Source organism: Haemaphysalis longicornis, unplaced genomic scaffold (genome assembly GCF_048455015.1).
Source record: "Haemaphysalis longicornis isolate Haplotype H1 unplaced genomic scaffold, Haemaphysalis longicornis Haplotype H1 scaffold_5, whole genome shotgun sequence".
Lineage (NCBI taxonomy): Eukaryota > Metazoa > Arthropoda > Arachnida > Ixodida > Ixodidae > Haemaphysalis > Haemaphysalis longicornis.
Window position 1 is genome coordinate 56,415,046 of NW_027526385.1, and position 17,147 is coordinate 56,432,192.

At 45.5% G+C, this 17,147-nt stretch overlaps 1 protein-coding gene across 1 annotated transcript; it reads right to left on the reverse strand.

Annotated features, from left to right (window-relative positions):
- Positions 1-4,536: 4,536 nt before the first annotated feature.
- Positions 4,537-17,027, reverse strand: LOC144139238 (uncharacterized). Its single transcript, XM_077671656.1, has 3 exons — positions 16,537-17,027; positions 9,316-9,409; positions 4,537-4,913 (listed from the first exon to the last, which is right to left on the reverse strand). The coding sequence occupies exons 1-3, from the start codon at positions 17,025-17,027 to the stop codon at positions 4,848-4,850; spliced, it is 651 nt and encodes a 216-aa protein (XP_077527782.1). The 3' UTR covers positions 4,537-4,847.
- Between the last annotated feature and the right edge of the window lie 120 nt (positions 17,028-17,147).

Here is a 17,147-nt window from a genome sequence, read left to right on the forward strand (position 1 = left end):
TGGAGAAAGGTGATGCCGGGGGAACAGCAACACCCATGTCAACATTAAAAATACCAAAGAAAAATATATACAAATCTACAATTAAAACCATGCAATTGGAGTGCATTGCGTAATGACAGTGACTATTAAACTGCTCCGTGACTTGATAGGCGATAAATTAAGAACAAGCAATTATGTATACGACTGCTGAGCTGGAGAAAGGTGATGCCGAGGGAACAGCAACACCCATGTCAACATTAAAAATACCAAAGATAAATATATACAAATCTACAATTAAAACCATGCAATTGGAGTGCATTGCGTAATGACAGTGACTATTAAACTGCTCCGTGACTTGATAGGCGATAAATTAAGAACAAGCAATTATGTATACGACTGCTGAGCTGGAGAAAGGTGATGCCGAGGGAACAGCAACACCCATGTCAACATTAAAAATACCAAAGAAAAATATATACAAATCTACAATTAAAACCATGCAATTGGAGTGCATTGCGTAATGACAGTGACTATTAAACTGCTCCGTGACTTGATAGGCGATAAATTAAGAACAAGCAATTATGTATACGACTGCTGAGCTGGAGAAAGGTGATGCCGAGGGAACAGCAACACCCATGTCAACATTAAAAATACCAAAGAAAAATATATACAAATCTACAATTAAAACCATGCAATTGGAGTGCATTGCGTAATGACAGTGACTATTAAACTGCTCCGTGACTTGATAGGCGATAAATTAAGAACAAGCAATTATGTATACGACTGCTGAGCTGGAGAAAGGTGATGCCGAGGGAACAGCAACACCCATGTCAACATTAAAAATACCAAAGAAAAATATATACAAATCTACAATTAAAACCATGCAATTGGAGTGCATTGCGTAATGACAGTGACTATTAAACTGCTCCGTGACTTGATAGGCGATAAATTAAGAACAAGCAATTATGTATACGACTGCTGAGCTGGAGAAAGGTGATGCCGAGGGAACAGCAACACCCATGTCAACATTAAAAATACCAAAGAAAAATATATACAAATCTACAATTAAAACCATGCAATTGGAGTGCATTGCGTAATGACAGTGACTATTAAACTGCTCCGTGACTTGATAGGCGATAAATTAAGAACAAGCAATTATGTATACGACTGCTGAGCTGGAGAAAGGTGATGCCGAGGGAACAGCAACACCCATGTCAACATTAAAAATACCAAAGAAAAATATATACAAATCTACAATTAAAACCATGCAATTGGAGTGCATTGCGTAATGACAGTGACTATTAAACTGCTCCGTGACTTGATAGGCGATAAATTAAGAACAAGCAATTATGTATACGACTGCTGAGCTGGAGAAAGGTGATGCCGAGGGAACAGCAACACCCATGTCAACATTAAAAATACCAAAGATAAATATATACAAATGTACAATTAAAACCATGCAATTGGAGTGCATTGCGTAATGACAGTGACTATTAAACTGCTCCGTGACTTGATAGGCGATAAATTAAGAACAAGCAATTATGTATACGACTGCTGAGCTGGAGAAAGGTGATGCCGAGGGAACAGCAACACCCATGTCAACATTAAAAATACCAAAGAAAAATATATACAAATCTACAATTAAAACCATGCAATTGGAGTGCATTGCGTAATGACAGTGACTATTAAACTGCTCCGTGACTTGATAGGCGATAAATTAAGAACAAGCAATTATGTATACGACTGCTGAGCTGGAGAAAGGTGATGCCGAGGGAACAGCAACACCCATGTCAACATTAAAAATACCAAAGATAAATATATACAAATGTACAATTAAAACCATGCAATTGGAGTGCATTGCGTAATGACAGTGACTATTAAACTGCTCCGTGACTTGATAGGCGATAAATTAAGAACAAGCAATTATGTATACGACTGCTGAGCTGGAGAAAGGTGATGCCGAGGGAACAGCAACACCCATGTCAACATTAAAAATACCAAAGATAAATATATACAAATGTACAATTAAAACCATGCAATTGGAGTGCATTGCGTAATGACAGTGACTATTAAACTGCTCCGTGACTTGATAGGCGATAAATTAAGAACAAGCAATTATGTATACGACTGCTGAGCTGGAGAAAGGTGATGCCGAGGGAACAGCAACACCCATGTCAACATTAAAAATACCAAAGAAAAATATATACAAATCTACAATTAAAACCATGCAATTGGAGTGCATTGCGTAATGACAGTGACTATTAAACTGCTCCGTGACTTGATAGGCGATAAATTAAGAACAAGCAATTATGTATACGACTGCTGAGCTGGAGAAAGGTGATGCCGAGGGAACAGCAACACCCATGTCAACATTAAAAATACCAAAGAAAAATATATACAAATCTACAATTAAAACCATGCAATTGGAGTGCATTGCGTAATGACAGTGACTATTAAACTGCTCCGTGACTTGATAGGCGATAAATTAAGAACAAGCAATTATGTATACGACTGCTGAGCTGGAGAAAGGTGATGCCGAGGGAACAGCAACACCCATGTCAACATTAAAAATACCAAAGAAAAATATATACAAATCTACAATTAAAACCATGCAATTGGAGTGCATTGCGTAATGACAGTGACTATTAAACTGCTCCGTGACTTGATAGGCGATAAATTAAGAACAAGCAATTATGTATACGACTGCTGAGCTGGAGAAAGGTGATGCCGAGGGAACAGCAACACCCATGTCAACATTAAAAATACCAAAGAAAAATATATACAACTCTACAATTAAAACCATGCAATTGGAGTGCATTGCGTAATGACAGTGACTATTAAACTGCTCCGTGACTTGATAGGCGATAAATTAAGAACAAGCAATTATGTATACGACTGCTGAGCTGGAGAAAGGTGATGCCGAGGGAACAGCAACACCCATGTCAACATTAAAAATACCAAAGAAAAATATATACAAATCTACAATTAAAACCATGCAATTGGAGTGCATTGCGTAATGACAGTGACTATTAAACTGCTCCGTGACTTGATAGGCGATAAATTAAGAACAAGCAATTATGTATACGACTGCTGAGCTGGAGAAAGGTGATGCCGAGGGAACAGCAACACCCATGTCAACATTAAAAATACCAAAGAAAAATATATACAAATCTACAATTAAAACCATGCAATTGGAGTGCATTGCGTAATGACAGTGACTATTAAACTGCTCCGTGACTTGATAGGCGATAAATTAAGAACAAGCAATTATGTATACGACTGCTGAGCTGGAGAAAGGTGATGCCGAGGGAACAGCAACACCCATGTCAACATTAAAAATACCAAAGAAATATATACAAATGTACAATTAAAACCATGCAATTGGAGTGCATTGCGTAATGACAGTGACTATTAAACTGCTCCGTGACTTGATAGGCGATAAATTAAGAACAAGCAATTATGTATACGACTGCTGAGCTGGAGAAAGGTGATGCCGAGGGAACAGCAACACCCATGTCAACATTAAAAATACCAAAGATAAATATATACAAATGTACAATTAAAACCATGCAATTGGAGTGCATTGCGTAATGATAGTGACTATTAAACTGCTCCGTGACTTGATAGGCGATAAATTAAGAACAAGCAATTATGTATACGACTGCTGAGCTGGAGAGAGAGAGAGAAACAACATTTATTCATGCCTGCGTAAACCCGGTGGGTTACCTACTGGCGCTACTCGCCGGACCCCGTGCAAGGGGTGGTGGAAAGTCGCACTTTCGGCCGCTGGCGTTCGATGGCCGCGAGCGCGAGCTCGGCAGCCATCTTTTGGAGTTCGTAGTTGACGCTGGTGACCGCGTCCCTCACGCTTGGTGGGAGCGGATCATCGTCCTCCTCCGTTGTTGTCGGTGGTTGATTGAGGCAACCCCACAGCATGTGCTGCATGGTCGCACGAGCGCTCCCGCACAGCGCACACTCGTCCGTTGGGTATAGTTCGGGGCACACGTGCTTGGCGACCACGGGCGTCCATATCGCCCGCGTTTGGAGCTGTCGCACGAGCACCCCTTCCCTCCTGGTGAGTTTACGGTGTGGCGGCGGGAAGGCGCGCCTAGTCTCTCTGTACCACGCAAGCACATCCTTGTAGGAGCTGACCGGGGTTGCCTCCTCTTCTTCCCTGTAGTAGTCTTCCGCGTTCGATGGAGTAGGAGGAGGAGGCAGACTCGCCTCGGCCACAGCCGCCGCCCGAGCCGCCGCCGCACCCTCCGCGGGCGCAGCAGCAGCAGCCGCGGCAGCGGCCGCACCAGCGACGGCGGCGCCATCGTGTCTCGTTAGCACGCGCGCCGCTCGGTCCGCCTCCTCGTTGCGGTTGGTCCCGGTCCCCACCGGTCCCACATGTGCCGGGAACCACTTGAGGACCACCGGTAGCGTCCGTCGGGGCAGGGCCCCGCACACCCTGTTTGCGCACTCCGACACCGAGTTCCGAGCGTAGCTCAGTATCGCGTTTCGCGAGTCACTGATCACTGTCGCAAAGGTGATGCCGAGGGAACAGCAACACCCATGTCAACATTAAAAATACCAAAGATAAATATATACAAATGTACAATTAAAACCATGCAATTGGAGTGCATTGCGTAATGACAGTGACTATTAAACTGCTCCGTGACTTGATAGGCGATAAATTAAGAACAAGCAATTATGTATACGACTGCTGAGCTGGAGAAAGGTGATGCCGAGGGAACAGCAACACCCATGTCAACATTAAAAATACCAAAGATAAATATATACAAATGTACAATTAAAACCATGCAATTGGAGTGCATTGCGTAATGACAGTGACTATTAAACTGCTCCGTGACTTGATAGGCGATAAATTAAGAACAAGCAATTATGTATACGACTGCTGAAGAGGCGCACACGTCTATGGCCGCCGCAGTTTCCTGAAAAGAGAACAAGGAAGACGTAAATTGCAGCGGTACCATCTCTGGTATGGTACAATGGCAGCAACTACGACAAAAATGAAGCGATGCTCCACTGATACCAGCAGCCATTTCCTCTATGCATTGAATGCCAAACTCAACACTATAGTTTCTTTAAATCTGAGCTGGAAAGCGCTTCGCACAACATTACTTGTGGTCCGTGCCACCCTTTCCTTTTTTTTTTCCAGGCGAAAAAGGCGGCCATTTTGCAGTAGAGAAGGACACACGAAGCACAATATTTTGGCACACGAATCTGCCTGCGCATACCACTTCCCTTAATTAACACCAGGCACATGCAGTGACACACCTTTGCAAAGTCCAAATTTCCTTTTTTTTTTTATTTCATCAAATTCTGGGTGTTTCACAGGCCGAAGCTATATACCTGGGCTACAAGGATTGCTGTGGTGAATATTAATTAATACCACCCAGAGATGTCCAACGTGTGTCAAAGTCTCGACGCAGGAACATTTTTATTTTTCACCTCCATAAAAAAGATGGTTCCTGGGACCGAACTTCGATCCGGTGCAGCTTCACCCAAAAGTGGTAGACTTTGTGCACAGTGTCTTATTACTACAAACACCAATAAATGTATTTTAGATTCACAAATTCTTTTGAAATACCCGCCAGAATGGCTGCACAGTTGAAAACCGCGATAACAAATCTGCCGGGGAAAGCCAGAAGTTCCGCTTTTGCGGGAATTCCGTTGCCGTGAGAATGAAACAAATTACGGAAGAACCGACTGCAAACCGAAAAATTTGTTTCCAAAAGTCGGTTACATTACTTTGCAAAACTTCACAGGTGACCTTGAAGGGTTATCTGGACTGTGACATCCTCAACAAAGTGTGCGAGCAAGAAGAATGCAGTGATTGAGGACGATGCAAACACCGTATTTACGCACGAAGAGCAATACTGTTTCTAGCTCGGCTGCTCTAGTGTTCATTCCTCAGGCGTTGCAAAGATGCTCCCCTTCACAAGAAGGTCGAGGCTGTGGAGGCGCCCCTCCTGCAGCGAGTGTTGCCACTCCCCAGAAGGTAACACACTTTTCCCAGAAATAAACGCTGAGTGGAGTGGGACTATACACAACTTTTTTTGTCTTGTTATTTACGTAACACTGGCACCTGCTGTAAAGGTAAGTCATTTTGGCTGTGCAGGGTTCGTACAGGCTTCAAAAGCAAAAATTCAAGGGTTTTCAAGGACTTTCAAGGACCAGCAAACACATTTTCAAGGTCCCCATCTAATTTTTTATCTGGGATTATTTATAACCTTTACAAATAAATGCAAAAAGTTTTTTTTATTGCACAATACCTAAGCACATTTAGATAGGTGCTAACGGGTTCGTAAATGCTCCCCCAGCGTTATTTTTTTTTATTTCATGGCTGGTATTTACAGGTTTTTCTTTTTCTTTGTGTTTTTCTGAGGCCGTTTGATATCAAAAATTTGTTAATGTTGCCTGCATCTCCTGCTTTGTCAGCAAGAGCATCAGCTGGAATTAAGTCGACCAAGTGTTGCTTCAAGGCAGGATGAACTATGTGCACGTCCACCATTTGCACGTAAAAAGCAAACGAAGATGGAGCGTATGAAGCACAGACTAGATGGAAGATGCAAGATAGAGAACAGAAGCTGGCTTTCACTGGATTGTATCGTGATTTTTAATTGGACTGACAAGTGCCTGCTCCCAATGTTGCCTTGTAATAATGAAAATCCACCAAACTTGTAATTTCACGCAGTACACTGAAACTTGATTGTTACAATGTTTCTTTACATTTGTTAACATCTAAAATCCATGAAAAATACTTGAAATTCTTGTGAAAAGGCAGAACCATTGATTCTCTCCAGAAAACTCAAGGGTTTTCAAGGACCATTTAAAAATTCCAGGACTTTCCAGGCCTTGAAATTGACACTTCTAAATTCAAGGGTTTTCAAAGACCTGTGCGAACCCTGCTGTGTTACATTACTGACACGGAAGTGATGGTTTTTCACTAAAATATTTCGAACCGCGGAGATTGCTGTAACGAGATTCTACTGCGCTACTAACTACCCTCCTGGGGCGGTACGCTTCGCCAGTTATACAGCTACTTTCAAGCTGAAAGCTATCGAATACGCCATAGAGCCCGGCGACTGTGCCGCAAGCAGGCCCTTTGGCGTCTACGAGTTGAGCGTGCGCTACTGGAGACGGCCGCCCGGGGAACTGAAGGCCACCAACAAGAGGCGCAAAGCTAAAGGAGCTGCGCACTGAGCTGGCTGTCATTCCAGGTGGCTGAACTTCCATGCTCCCGCCTTTGAATGATTCTTTGAACAAGCCGTTCAAAGATAACGTTCAAAGGCCGTACACAGAGTAGATTGCAAGCACGCTCTGACGCCAGCCGACAAGCTGAGGAGACCGTCGGCGGAGATGCTGTGCAGCTGGATATCGGAATTGTGGGGAATGATCGCCGCAGATGTCATCAAGAGCTCCAAAAGGTTGGGCACATCGAATGGCCTGTATGCGACTGGAGACCACTCGGTGTGTCATGGAGACGAGGCCTAGGTGACGACAAGGCAACAGCCAGCTATGTTAGCAGCACTGACTTGGACTAGGACTGTTCCCATTCGGATTCTCAACTACCAAACGTGCGATGGTGAAGGTGGGCGGCGGCGGCTGGCCGCAACGAACAAAGTTTTGCGCTTCGTGCCCATGTCGACCCTGTACTTTATTTTGACGGCAAGTCCTGCTTGGAAATGGCTTGGTTACGTATAATAACTATTCAAATCTCATTTCAGCTTGATTTTTACCCCTCAAAGTTTTTTTTTCCCCACATAATTATCGCACCCCCCAACTTCACACAGATTTTTCCGGAAAAAAAAGTGAGAGGATTACGTGATTGAATGCGGTACTATGCTCATGACAGAAGCACACTGCAACAAGGACGTTGCCCACCAACCGTATCATTGCGTGACAAGCAGCCAGATTGGCAACAAGTGCACTTCCCAGCAAGCCTTTAAAGGAGCCATGAAGAGAAAATACAACTTTGTTTAATTTGAAAGAACTAGGATTGAGCATCTCACTCAGCTCCATTACAGCCCCAAAAGATGTTTTTTTAATGAAAAAAAGCAAGAAGTATTTAAAAAAATTCAAATTTCGCGCCACAGTGACGTGTTATGAGCAAGAATGACGTCATACGGGCCAACAATAAAACATAATTTTCAGTGCGTTAACTGCACGTTAGGATTCAAGTGATGCGGTCAAATGGCAGCAGAGGCCCCATTACAGACGTCCAGTCATGTGTCATCGCGACAGGTCAGTTAGGCGGCTGCCAATCGCACAAACAAGGTTCCGTGACGTCATAGAAAAGTTGCGGAAAATTGGCTAGGGGGTCGCGACTGCTTCACACGTTTTCTTCAATATCTCCGTTATTTGTTCGAAGATTGCGATGATATTGGTGTCATTGTTATCGGGACTAAGCAGTCTTTCTAATAAACCCAACTTGTATTTTCTCTTCATGGCTCCTTTAAAGGGACCCTGCAACATTCTTTGAACAGTGCAAGTAAACCTGCGCAACGTTTAGATTACACTGCCAGGAATACCTGAGCCAAATATTACACGTGCACGTGAAGCGGTGAGCGCGCAAATCGATGTGAAAGACGCGGAAAAACAAACCGCTCTCTCTTCAGTTGTCCTCATTATGCATGGCCCGAGGGACGTCACATAGGCCATGGCTGCCCGATCGGCTGTCACTGGTCAACTTCGCGGGTAGATTCTCCCATTTCCGCGACGTCATCGCTGTGTACGAACCTCTTCTATGCCTGAACCTATGTAGGCACAGTTTTGCCGTTTCTTTTGTGTTTTGAGTGCGCGCGGAGTTTGAGTGATGAGCTCAATACTTCCCTTTCAACGGGACCACTCGACTACAAACGTTTATTGCTTCAAAAACGCCCTACCAGCCCGAGCGCGCACTTGCGAGCAGGCACCTATGCCTGCTTTTTTGTGGCACCAGACCGGAAATAGGTCCCTCCGCGTTGCGGAGAAAAGGAGAAAACTACCCGGCATGGGATATATCGAAGGCCGCCGAAGAGAACGCCGCGAGCCACCCCCCTCTCCGGGAGAGAGCGCGCAGCTTTCGTCGCGTTGCCCGCGGTCGAGTTGAGAGGGAACGATTATGCGCGATTTCTCATCGCGCGTAGTTTCGTTAATTGTGAACGGATTTTCATAATTCTTGCGGGAGGAGATTTCTGGGACAATAGACTTTATCCCAAAATACATTACTAGTAGTCGATGGCAAGTGTTGCAGGGTCCCTTTAAAGCACTGCTTGAAAGGCTCTTTTGCCACTCAGTCCCCTGGCACTCAGTCAGTTCCCCCAAAAGGAAAGCAAGGTTTCAACTTACACAGTCAGGTTCGCCTCTTTGTAGGTAGCACACCTGGCGGTGCTGCGTGCCGGGCGCCCTGACGACCTCCGAGCTGGGCTGCCTCCGCCCACCGCTGGAATGAGAAGAGGCAAGGGGCACCCAAGTGAAGCGCTCCGCTTCCTACCCACCACAGCCCGAGACATGACCACTTTGTGGCAGCTACTTTCATTCAGTAAAACGGGAAAATTTGAGAAGTTTCCCCCTCAAATAAAATGGCAAGAACTCACATCCATAGACAGCCTAGAATGTGTGTGTACTCATTTGGGTGGAAATACCTGCACATCCCCGAACCCAATGCACACCAATCAGAAGAAGGGCAGACAACAAACTATTCCCCTGTCTGAGGCTACAGATGGCGACTGCCCCATTCCTGCGTTTCAGGTCGTTCCCATTCCAGTAGATGACAAAAGACTGTTCCTCGGCAGCACAGTCTCGCAAGGTTGTCATCCTCAACCAGTTGCTCGTGCTTTACAGAGCCACAGAAGGGCGACAACTGCGGATTTAAAGAGGCCATGCCGACAAAATAAAAGTTTGTTTTACACAAAAATTTTTTTTTTTAGTTTTACTGTGCCCACAGCGCTCGCCCGACAGCAAGCGATGCTTTATTTACTGAGAAATTAAACATTTTTAAGCCAAACTTTCAACTCCCCCGCTAAATTACGTTTTTTCTTGCCTTCGACAATGACATATCCAGAGCAGAACCTTAAAACTAAAGATAGCCTAGTGACCAGGGCGTAGCGCAAGGTCGCTTTCCCTGACGCAGGCGGGCGTAGAGGACGATGCTGTCGCAGCCAGTGCGCGAGGTTTAATAATAAAAAAAATTTACCTCACACCAATGCAGGAGAAAGGTAGAAGTAGTTACAGGTGCCATTAGGGTAGTTACAGGTGCGTATGAAATTTCGACAGACTATGCCCGGGGTGAAGCATAATTAAGTGAATTCGTTGCACAGCAGTATTTTTTTTGTACTCGTGCATGGTTCCAAAACACAAGATGTTCACCGGGTTTATTTCTGAAAATCTATACATGTTTAACAGTGATGCTACTGGCTTAGGCCGCTTTGGAGCAGCTTTTGGAGCAGGCAACAATGCGTTTTGGAGCAGCAAAACCAGCTTTCGGAGCAGGTTTTGATAGAAGCAATTTTAAGACGCATCCTGCATTCACGATAGATAATCACTAAAAGCACACTCTTCGACGATAATAAATTAAAAGAACCCAGAACATGGATATTTCATCCCCATTTTCGTCAAGTCTCCTGAAGAATGTCTGCATTGAACTTTGTGCAGCGGCCTGCACAACAAAAATAAAAAAAAACAGGCTCTCATTTTTACACAACAGCAGATGTACTATGAACAAACTAAAAATTGCTCGTGACTATGAACATGCTATGTAAAATGAGCGCAATTGGAAGGCTATCGTGGGAGCACCGACTAATAACATCAGTAGCACCTCGGCTTTGACTGCATAATTCGCATCAATATTTAGCAGCGTCAACGCTGCCACCATAAGGGTCTAAAACAACAAGCCGCTGATAGCAACGTTATTGTTTACAAAGGCAGCGGGCAGCCATTTCTGGCAACCAACATGCAGCACCAGGCTGAATCTTGCCCCTTCACGACACATTTGCCGCAAGCAACCAAAACGCTTCCGTTAATGACAAGGTGGCCCATTAAAATCCGAATTAAAAATTGCCTGTGACGCTGGTGCAACGCCATTGCAGCAATAATCAACGGTAAATCAGCCATCGCTTTTGTACCCCTGCTATGCGGGCACTTGCAACGGCCAATAACGCGAACGGCAGTTGAATGCCTTGACGGCCGTAGGAACTGAACGGTGGTGCCTGTGCTCCCACGGCACTTCCCATGTTTAGTTCCGTTTGGATGATTCATCACATTACTCTTGAGATGCTACCTCGCGAACTAAAAAATTTTCTTCTTTAATTATTTTCTGTGCATGTTACACAGTGTATTTCTTTCACTCGTCGCAGCCATTTTTTGTAACAGTACTGCATAACATTTGACCGATCCAATCCGATTCATGGCGTTGCAAATGGCTGCACTTGTTTTAGTTCCAATGTGGTGAAGCGTCCTAATTCACAATCCATCGCTTTAACTAACCGCAGCGCCGCTGTCCTACCACAAGTTAATTTGCAAATGCGTCGTGACGAATCGTTTTTGTGGCAGCGCGCTCGCCTGCAGTGGGGACACGTTGCTGGGTGCAGCCATCTTGCCCATCTGCCGACGGAACAGAGACCAGTGACCTCCATTGGCTAGGTGATCGCCTTTGGATTTCCAACGGCACTCGCGCTGCCATGTAACTCCGCCTAACTGCCTTTAAGGCCAACTGCTGTTCTCGTAACGGCCGTTAAGGTGCCCGTGTATAACAACCGTTCAAGTCAGGGAAAAAGAACCGCTCCGTCATTTGTTTGCACACTGCTATGCCTAAAGGCGGTCATGAAATGAGATCCCCATCGACCTGCAGTGGCACACATGCAAGAAAAGCAAAATACAAGTAAAATGTACGAATATTTCAGCCTTGAAAACGCCATCGACAAGGCCTGTCGACGGGCTTCGCACCCGGTTGTGCGCAGAAACTTCAGTTGATGTTCACACAGCAAAACGCATCATTGCCGTTATCGCAAAAAGGGCCAGTTTGCCTTGGCTCGGATTGCGTCCTGAAAACAGGTGCACCGCGATGTCGCTTTCAATGGGGAACCCCAAGTAGTTAGTTTCATTTCGGAAAGTCAGCGTACACCCTTGGGCGCAGGTTGGGCGCAGAATTGCCAAATTTAGAGGAAATGTAGGAGGATGGAGCAGCCAGAGCACTTGCGCGCAGTTCGGCGCAGCCGTAGCATCACTGATGTTATTTGGAATGCACGGAACGCATATTCCGTTCGTTCCGAGCAAGAATCAGATTATGGGAACTGAACAGACGGAAATCCAACCGTTAGTAAACATGAAGACACCACCTACGTCGTTTCCTTTTTTTCTCATTTAACTCATTTTTTTTCTCATTTAAAAGTAGATGACATGGCAACACTACTTGAAACGTTTGGCTTAACTTTTACCGCCATACTATTTACAGAGACGTGGTATAATTCAGCATCAGAAGTGAGGACAGGTGGGGAAGGCCAAATGGCTATCAGTATTTGTCCCGCAATAGGCAGGGTAAACGTGGTGGTGCCGTTTATTGACGTGTACGTTTGCAGATACAAATGCACACAGAGTTTTCCAGTCTACCATAAATGGACGTGGTCTACGTAATGTAATAAAAATCCTTACACGAGTTACGATCGGTAGTTGTCTACTTGATGCGTTTAATTAGCAATATCCCAAACTTACGGCTGATGATGTGCATACAGATATTAGTGATAACCTTCAGGTAAACTGCTCACTGAAACAAATATTACCCTTAAGGGGAGACGCGGGTCTTGGAATCCCGAAATTTGGCCAAAAAATCGATTTTTAGAAATTGCCATTTTCGGAAAGTAGAGCTATTTTTCTACCGGTTAGCAAAATATCCAGACCCAGGAGTACGTATTTGAGCCATAATATCAATTTATAGCACCGACGCACGCTAAAATCGGCCAAGATTCGACGCGAAAATAGCATTTTTTCGACGACTCGCCCCTCGGGTTCTACATGCCCCACGGCGTCCATCTTGGTCTCATTCGAAAGCGCGTCTTTTCGTTTTCAATTCCCCGCCAGAACCACTCCGTTTCGTCCATTGGTTGCGAGTAAAACCGGGGTAGAAAAGAGACGGAACGCGCCGCCCAATTGGCTACTGACTGCACGTGACCGCAGGGCGCAACCTCATTGGCTGGGCGCCGTGGGTCGTCTGCTCGGCACTCTCATCACAGTGCAACGGCTCATGTATTCATCTATGCGAGGACCGGCAAAAGCCCCGCATGGCGTAAAAATAAAGTAAATATGTCTAGCGATAACTGAAAGGAAGAACTAGCAGTATTAAAAGCGCCTGGAGTACGATTTTCTGCGTGTCTGACGACGACTTTTCGCGAGAACGGCGCCGAGACGGAGGTAGGCTTAGCGCCCCCGCGGGCTGCCGAGACGATAGCGTAGCGATATGATTACGCCTGCGGGGGCACTAAGTTGCGTCTATCTTTCGATCAGCAGCAAATAGAAAGAAAAGAAATGATAAAGTGGAGGATGCCGCACGCCGACGTCGCAAGGGAAGTGTGTTCATTCTGTTATCAACGATGCCGCGGCGGGTCGGCCCGCACTCCGGCGCGCGCTTCCTTGTCGGAAAGGTTACCATATAGATGAGCGATTTGGGAATTATAAATGCTCGCACTGAGCACAATGTGCGTTAGTGACGTGATATACGAGTAGATTAGACCGAAAACGTGGTTATCCCACCTAGCCAAGCACATGCACGTTACAGAACAGTGGCGGGCATTCCGTTAGCAGCCCCTTCGCTGCAACTCATTTCACGCGATGCAAATCCGATTTGATTGCTACAAGTGAAGCAGTAACATAACAAAACAAACGTTTACAACTGTGGTGCACGATCGGCACCTCAGCCCTAGTCGCCAAAGAGTGACGGCGCGCTGCCAACAGCATAAAAATTGAAGCAACGTTCTGGCTTTGCTTTTGTTCAGTTTTTCTGCCAGGTGCCATCTGTAGACAGAGGATTTCATAATTTTCCCACCAACGGATTTCAGCAAACTTGGTATGCTCTTGTTGAGCGAAAAGCGAGCTACATTCTAGAACCTTTCTTTTTTTCATATGCTCAATAGATAAAACTGTCACTTGTAGTAAAACTTCAACTGCGATTTTCTCAGCTTCCCTTTTTTTGCATATGTGCCTAGCCTTACAGGGGTTTTGAGGTAGTTTTTTTCAAAGGATTTCTACAAGTGTTATACCGTTGAATTCGGGATAAAATGAACTGCATGCTGAAGCTATTTTAATTGGCTCATTTTGCCTCAAATAAATGTTATGAGTTATAATTGGAGGTCATTAAGTTTTCATAAAACTGTACTTGGCATAATTTTATTAATTCTATCCAATCAACTATCTTTACAGGAATATAAATAGCTTCAGCATGCATGGCAGGTCTTAAGCTACACATCCATACCATTTATTTTAAGAAAAATTTAATAAAAAGTTCCTTAAAGGCCCGTAAGAAATTACTTAATTAGGCTCTAGTGTTTTCTTTATAACTCAAAAAATAATTATACCACTTGAAAACTAATTACATATTTGAAATGAGGAAGACAAAACACATATGCACAGTGATTTTCATTATCACAGACCAATTAATAAAAAAGTTCATTTCAAGACCCACGTCTCCCCTTAAGAAAGCCATGCCAACAAATTGTGTGCAGAATATTAGCCCAGCAAATCTATAAATACAGAAACATTCTTCCGGGAAAAAAAGAAAAAGAAGCAACACATGAAGAGTGGATAGCGGTGTGAAACGCATCACGGAAAACCGCGACATCCTAACTCACAGCAAATAATTTGATAGTGAGATTGCAGTAGTACTTGAGACCCCTAAGCATATTAAAACAAAACGCAAAAAAATGATTCATTTCTACCCGTGGAAGCCCAACACAGATCTTTTGACTATCGTAGTCGCCTTTCTATGAGCAATACACGAGAGCTTATTGGTATTACGCTGTTTTCGTGCACGCACAACACCCAGAGCTTTCGAAACACCTTGAAAGACAAAAAAGCCAATTTTCGCGCTGTAATATCACGCGAAAATGCTGTAGCAGCGAAAAAAGGATTCAGCACGCTGGCGTTCACTCCGCCCAAAATGCGACAGAACCCTGAGCTACGACATTCTTATTTCAAACAAACGACCCCTAAAGCTGCGTGCAACAATAATTGTGGCTGTTAAACAATGTACGTTAGACGACCTTGTACTTGTAGGATTGAGCCAAAACACATCGACCGCATATTGATAGTTTTTCTGGCATGAAAACGTGACAACGAAGGCCGATTTACAACTCAAAGTGCAGGCAGCGTCGGCCAGACGAGCGTCTCTTCAGCCTTAGGCTAAGGCCGCCACCTCGCAGCGTGCACAGGAGTTACCAAAATTACACCTCTCCGCCTGGCTCCGCGCCGAATGGGATGGCCGGAGCAACTGTGTGCCGCCGGCAGCCAATCACGGAGGCCATGGTTCGGTTATCTTGTTTATCATCCACTCTCATAGATGGCACTGCAGTACCGCTAGAATGCCAGTGTTCACACTTTGCTTCTGGCCAGACTTTTATACCTGCCATATTTTTTTATGGTTCATACCAATCATTTCCTAAAGCGTAAGCTATGATTCAACAAACATGGTCACGAAAGTGACCTTGCCGCTTATGGTCACTTACTCTCACTCACTTCCTCTCTTGGTCAGTGTTGTGTCAGACAAGTCCAAAGTGTTTGACGGCTGTGTTAGGCAGTATCAGCTGGCAGAGTGCTGCACCAACTGCTTCGGTGTTTACGTGTTTGTTCATAACTTTAATTGTTAACCACAATTCTCACTGCTATAAAAAGAATGTGCTATAAAAAGTGCAAATAACTCGTTCGGCAAGCTTATAAGCCTCGCCTAATTTGCGCTTGCTTTTGCCAGCCTCAGCCAATCGCACAGCTATAGGCATATGACATCACAAGTTCTGTTGCGGGGAAATTAGCTAGTGCGTCGCGCGGCAATTCCCTTTTTTCCTAATTACATTTACAACTGTATTTACAACTATGTGCATGTGAACCACTTTGCTAGTTCACCACCACCACCAACTGCCAGGTATGTACCAGAGCTCAGCGTTTGGCGTTGAGGCCTTGTGTTAACTGGTATGTGCAGCTTGAAGTACGTTGAATACACCAAAGCACCTTTCCAATGGGTACTGGCCGGCGCCGTCATGCTACAAACTGTGCCACATGCAACAGCCCAAATTAGATGTGGGTCGTTTTAAAGCGACACAGTAGCGCCATATAAATGCATGCATTCTTCGGCTGGGTGGTCGCTTTGGGGTGGTGAGCAGGGGTGAGCATGGCCCAGAGCAGTGCTGTAGCAAGGGCCGCAAAGCAACACGCACTGCCCTCAGTTGTTTTGCTTGCCGCTTTGCGTCCTTGCTACAGCACTCCTCTGCAAAACACGAGAGGCATGAGGCATGATCACGCCGACTTCACAAACAGGCCACAGTTACGATTGTAAATGAAGGCGAGCCAGAGAGAGAGAGAAGCACTCACACGAGGAAGAGCGGACAGCAGCCACGGCTTCCGCCACGGGCAGGCGACCACTGCGCCGAGCGTTGGGGGAAGAAGGACCGGCAGGCTGGGGGAGAGGAGCGGGCTGCTTGGGGTCTGTGGCCTCCTTCAGCCCCTGCGACCACTTCCTCGTCGACGCAGTGGTCCTGCTTGGGATGGAGGGCTGGGTTCCCCGTCGGACGAGCGCCCGCTACGTCGAACAGAGCCGAGCGTTGCGGTCGCGGGCCGCCCTCTCCATCTTGAGGCCCGTCCCCGCCTCCTCTCTCCCACTGGCGATGTTTGTCACGTCCCCTGCGGCGTCTCCAGCCATTTGGGTCCTCCCCTTCTGGACGAAGAAGGTCACCCGGTTTGCCACCTTCTTTCGCTGCACAGCAAAAAGGCGGACAGGGTGTGTAAGCCCACGACCATGTAGACCACTTTTCACACAACCGTGTAGACCATACACTGGCAGGTTGCATTGTTTTTGTTCTCATACCTCAAATAAAAGCAGGAGCTGTTTATGTATTGGTGATTGCTGCACCCCTGGGCACCCGAGTCACCCCCTGGTCACAGCAGTCCAGCACGAACAGTGTTCTTGACTGTCTCAGCACCAT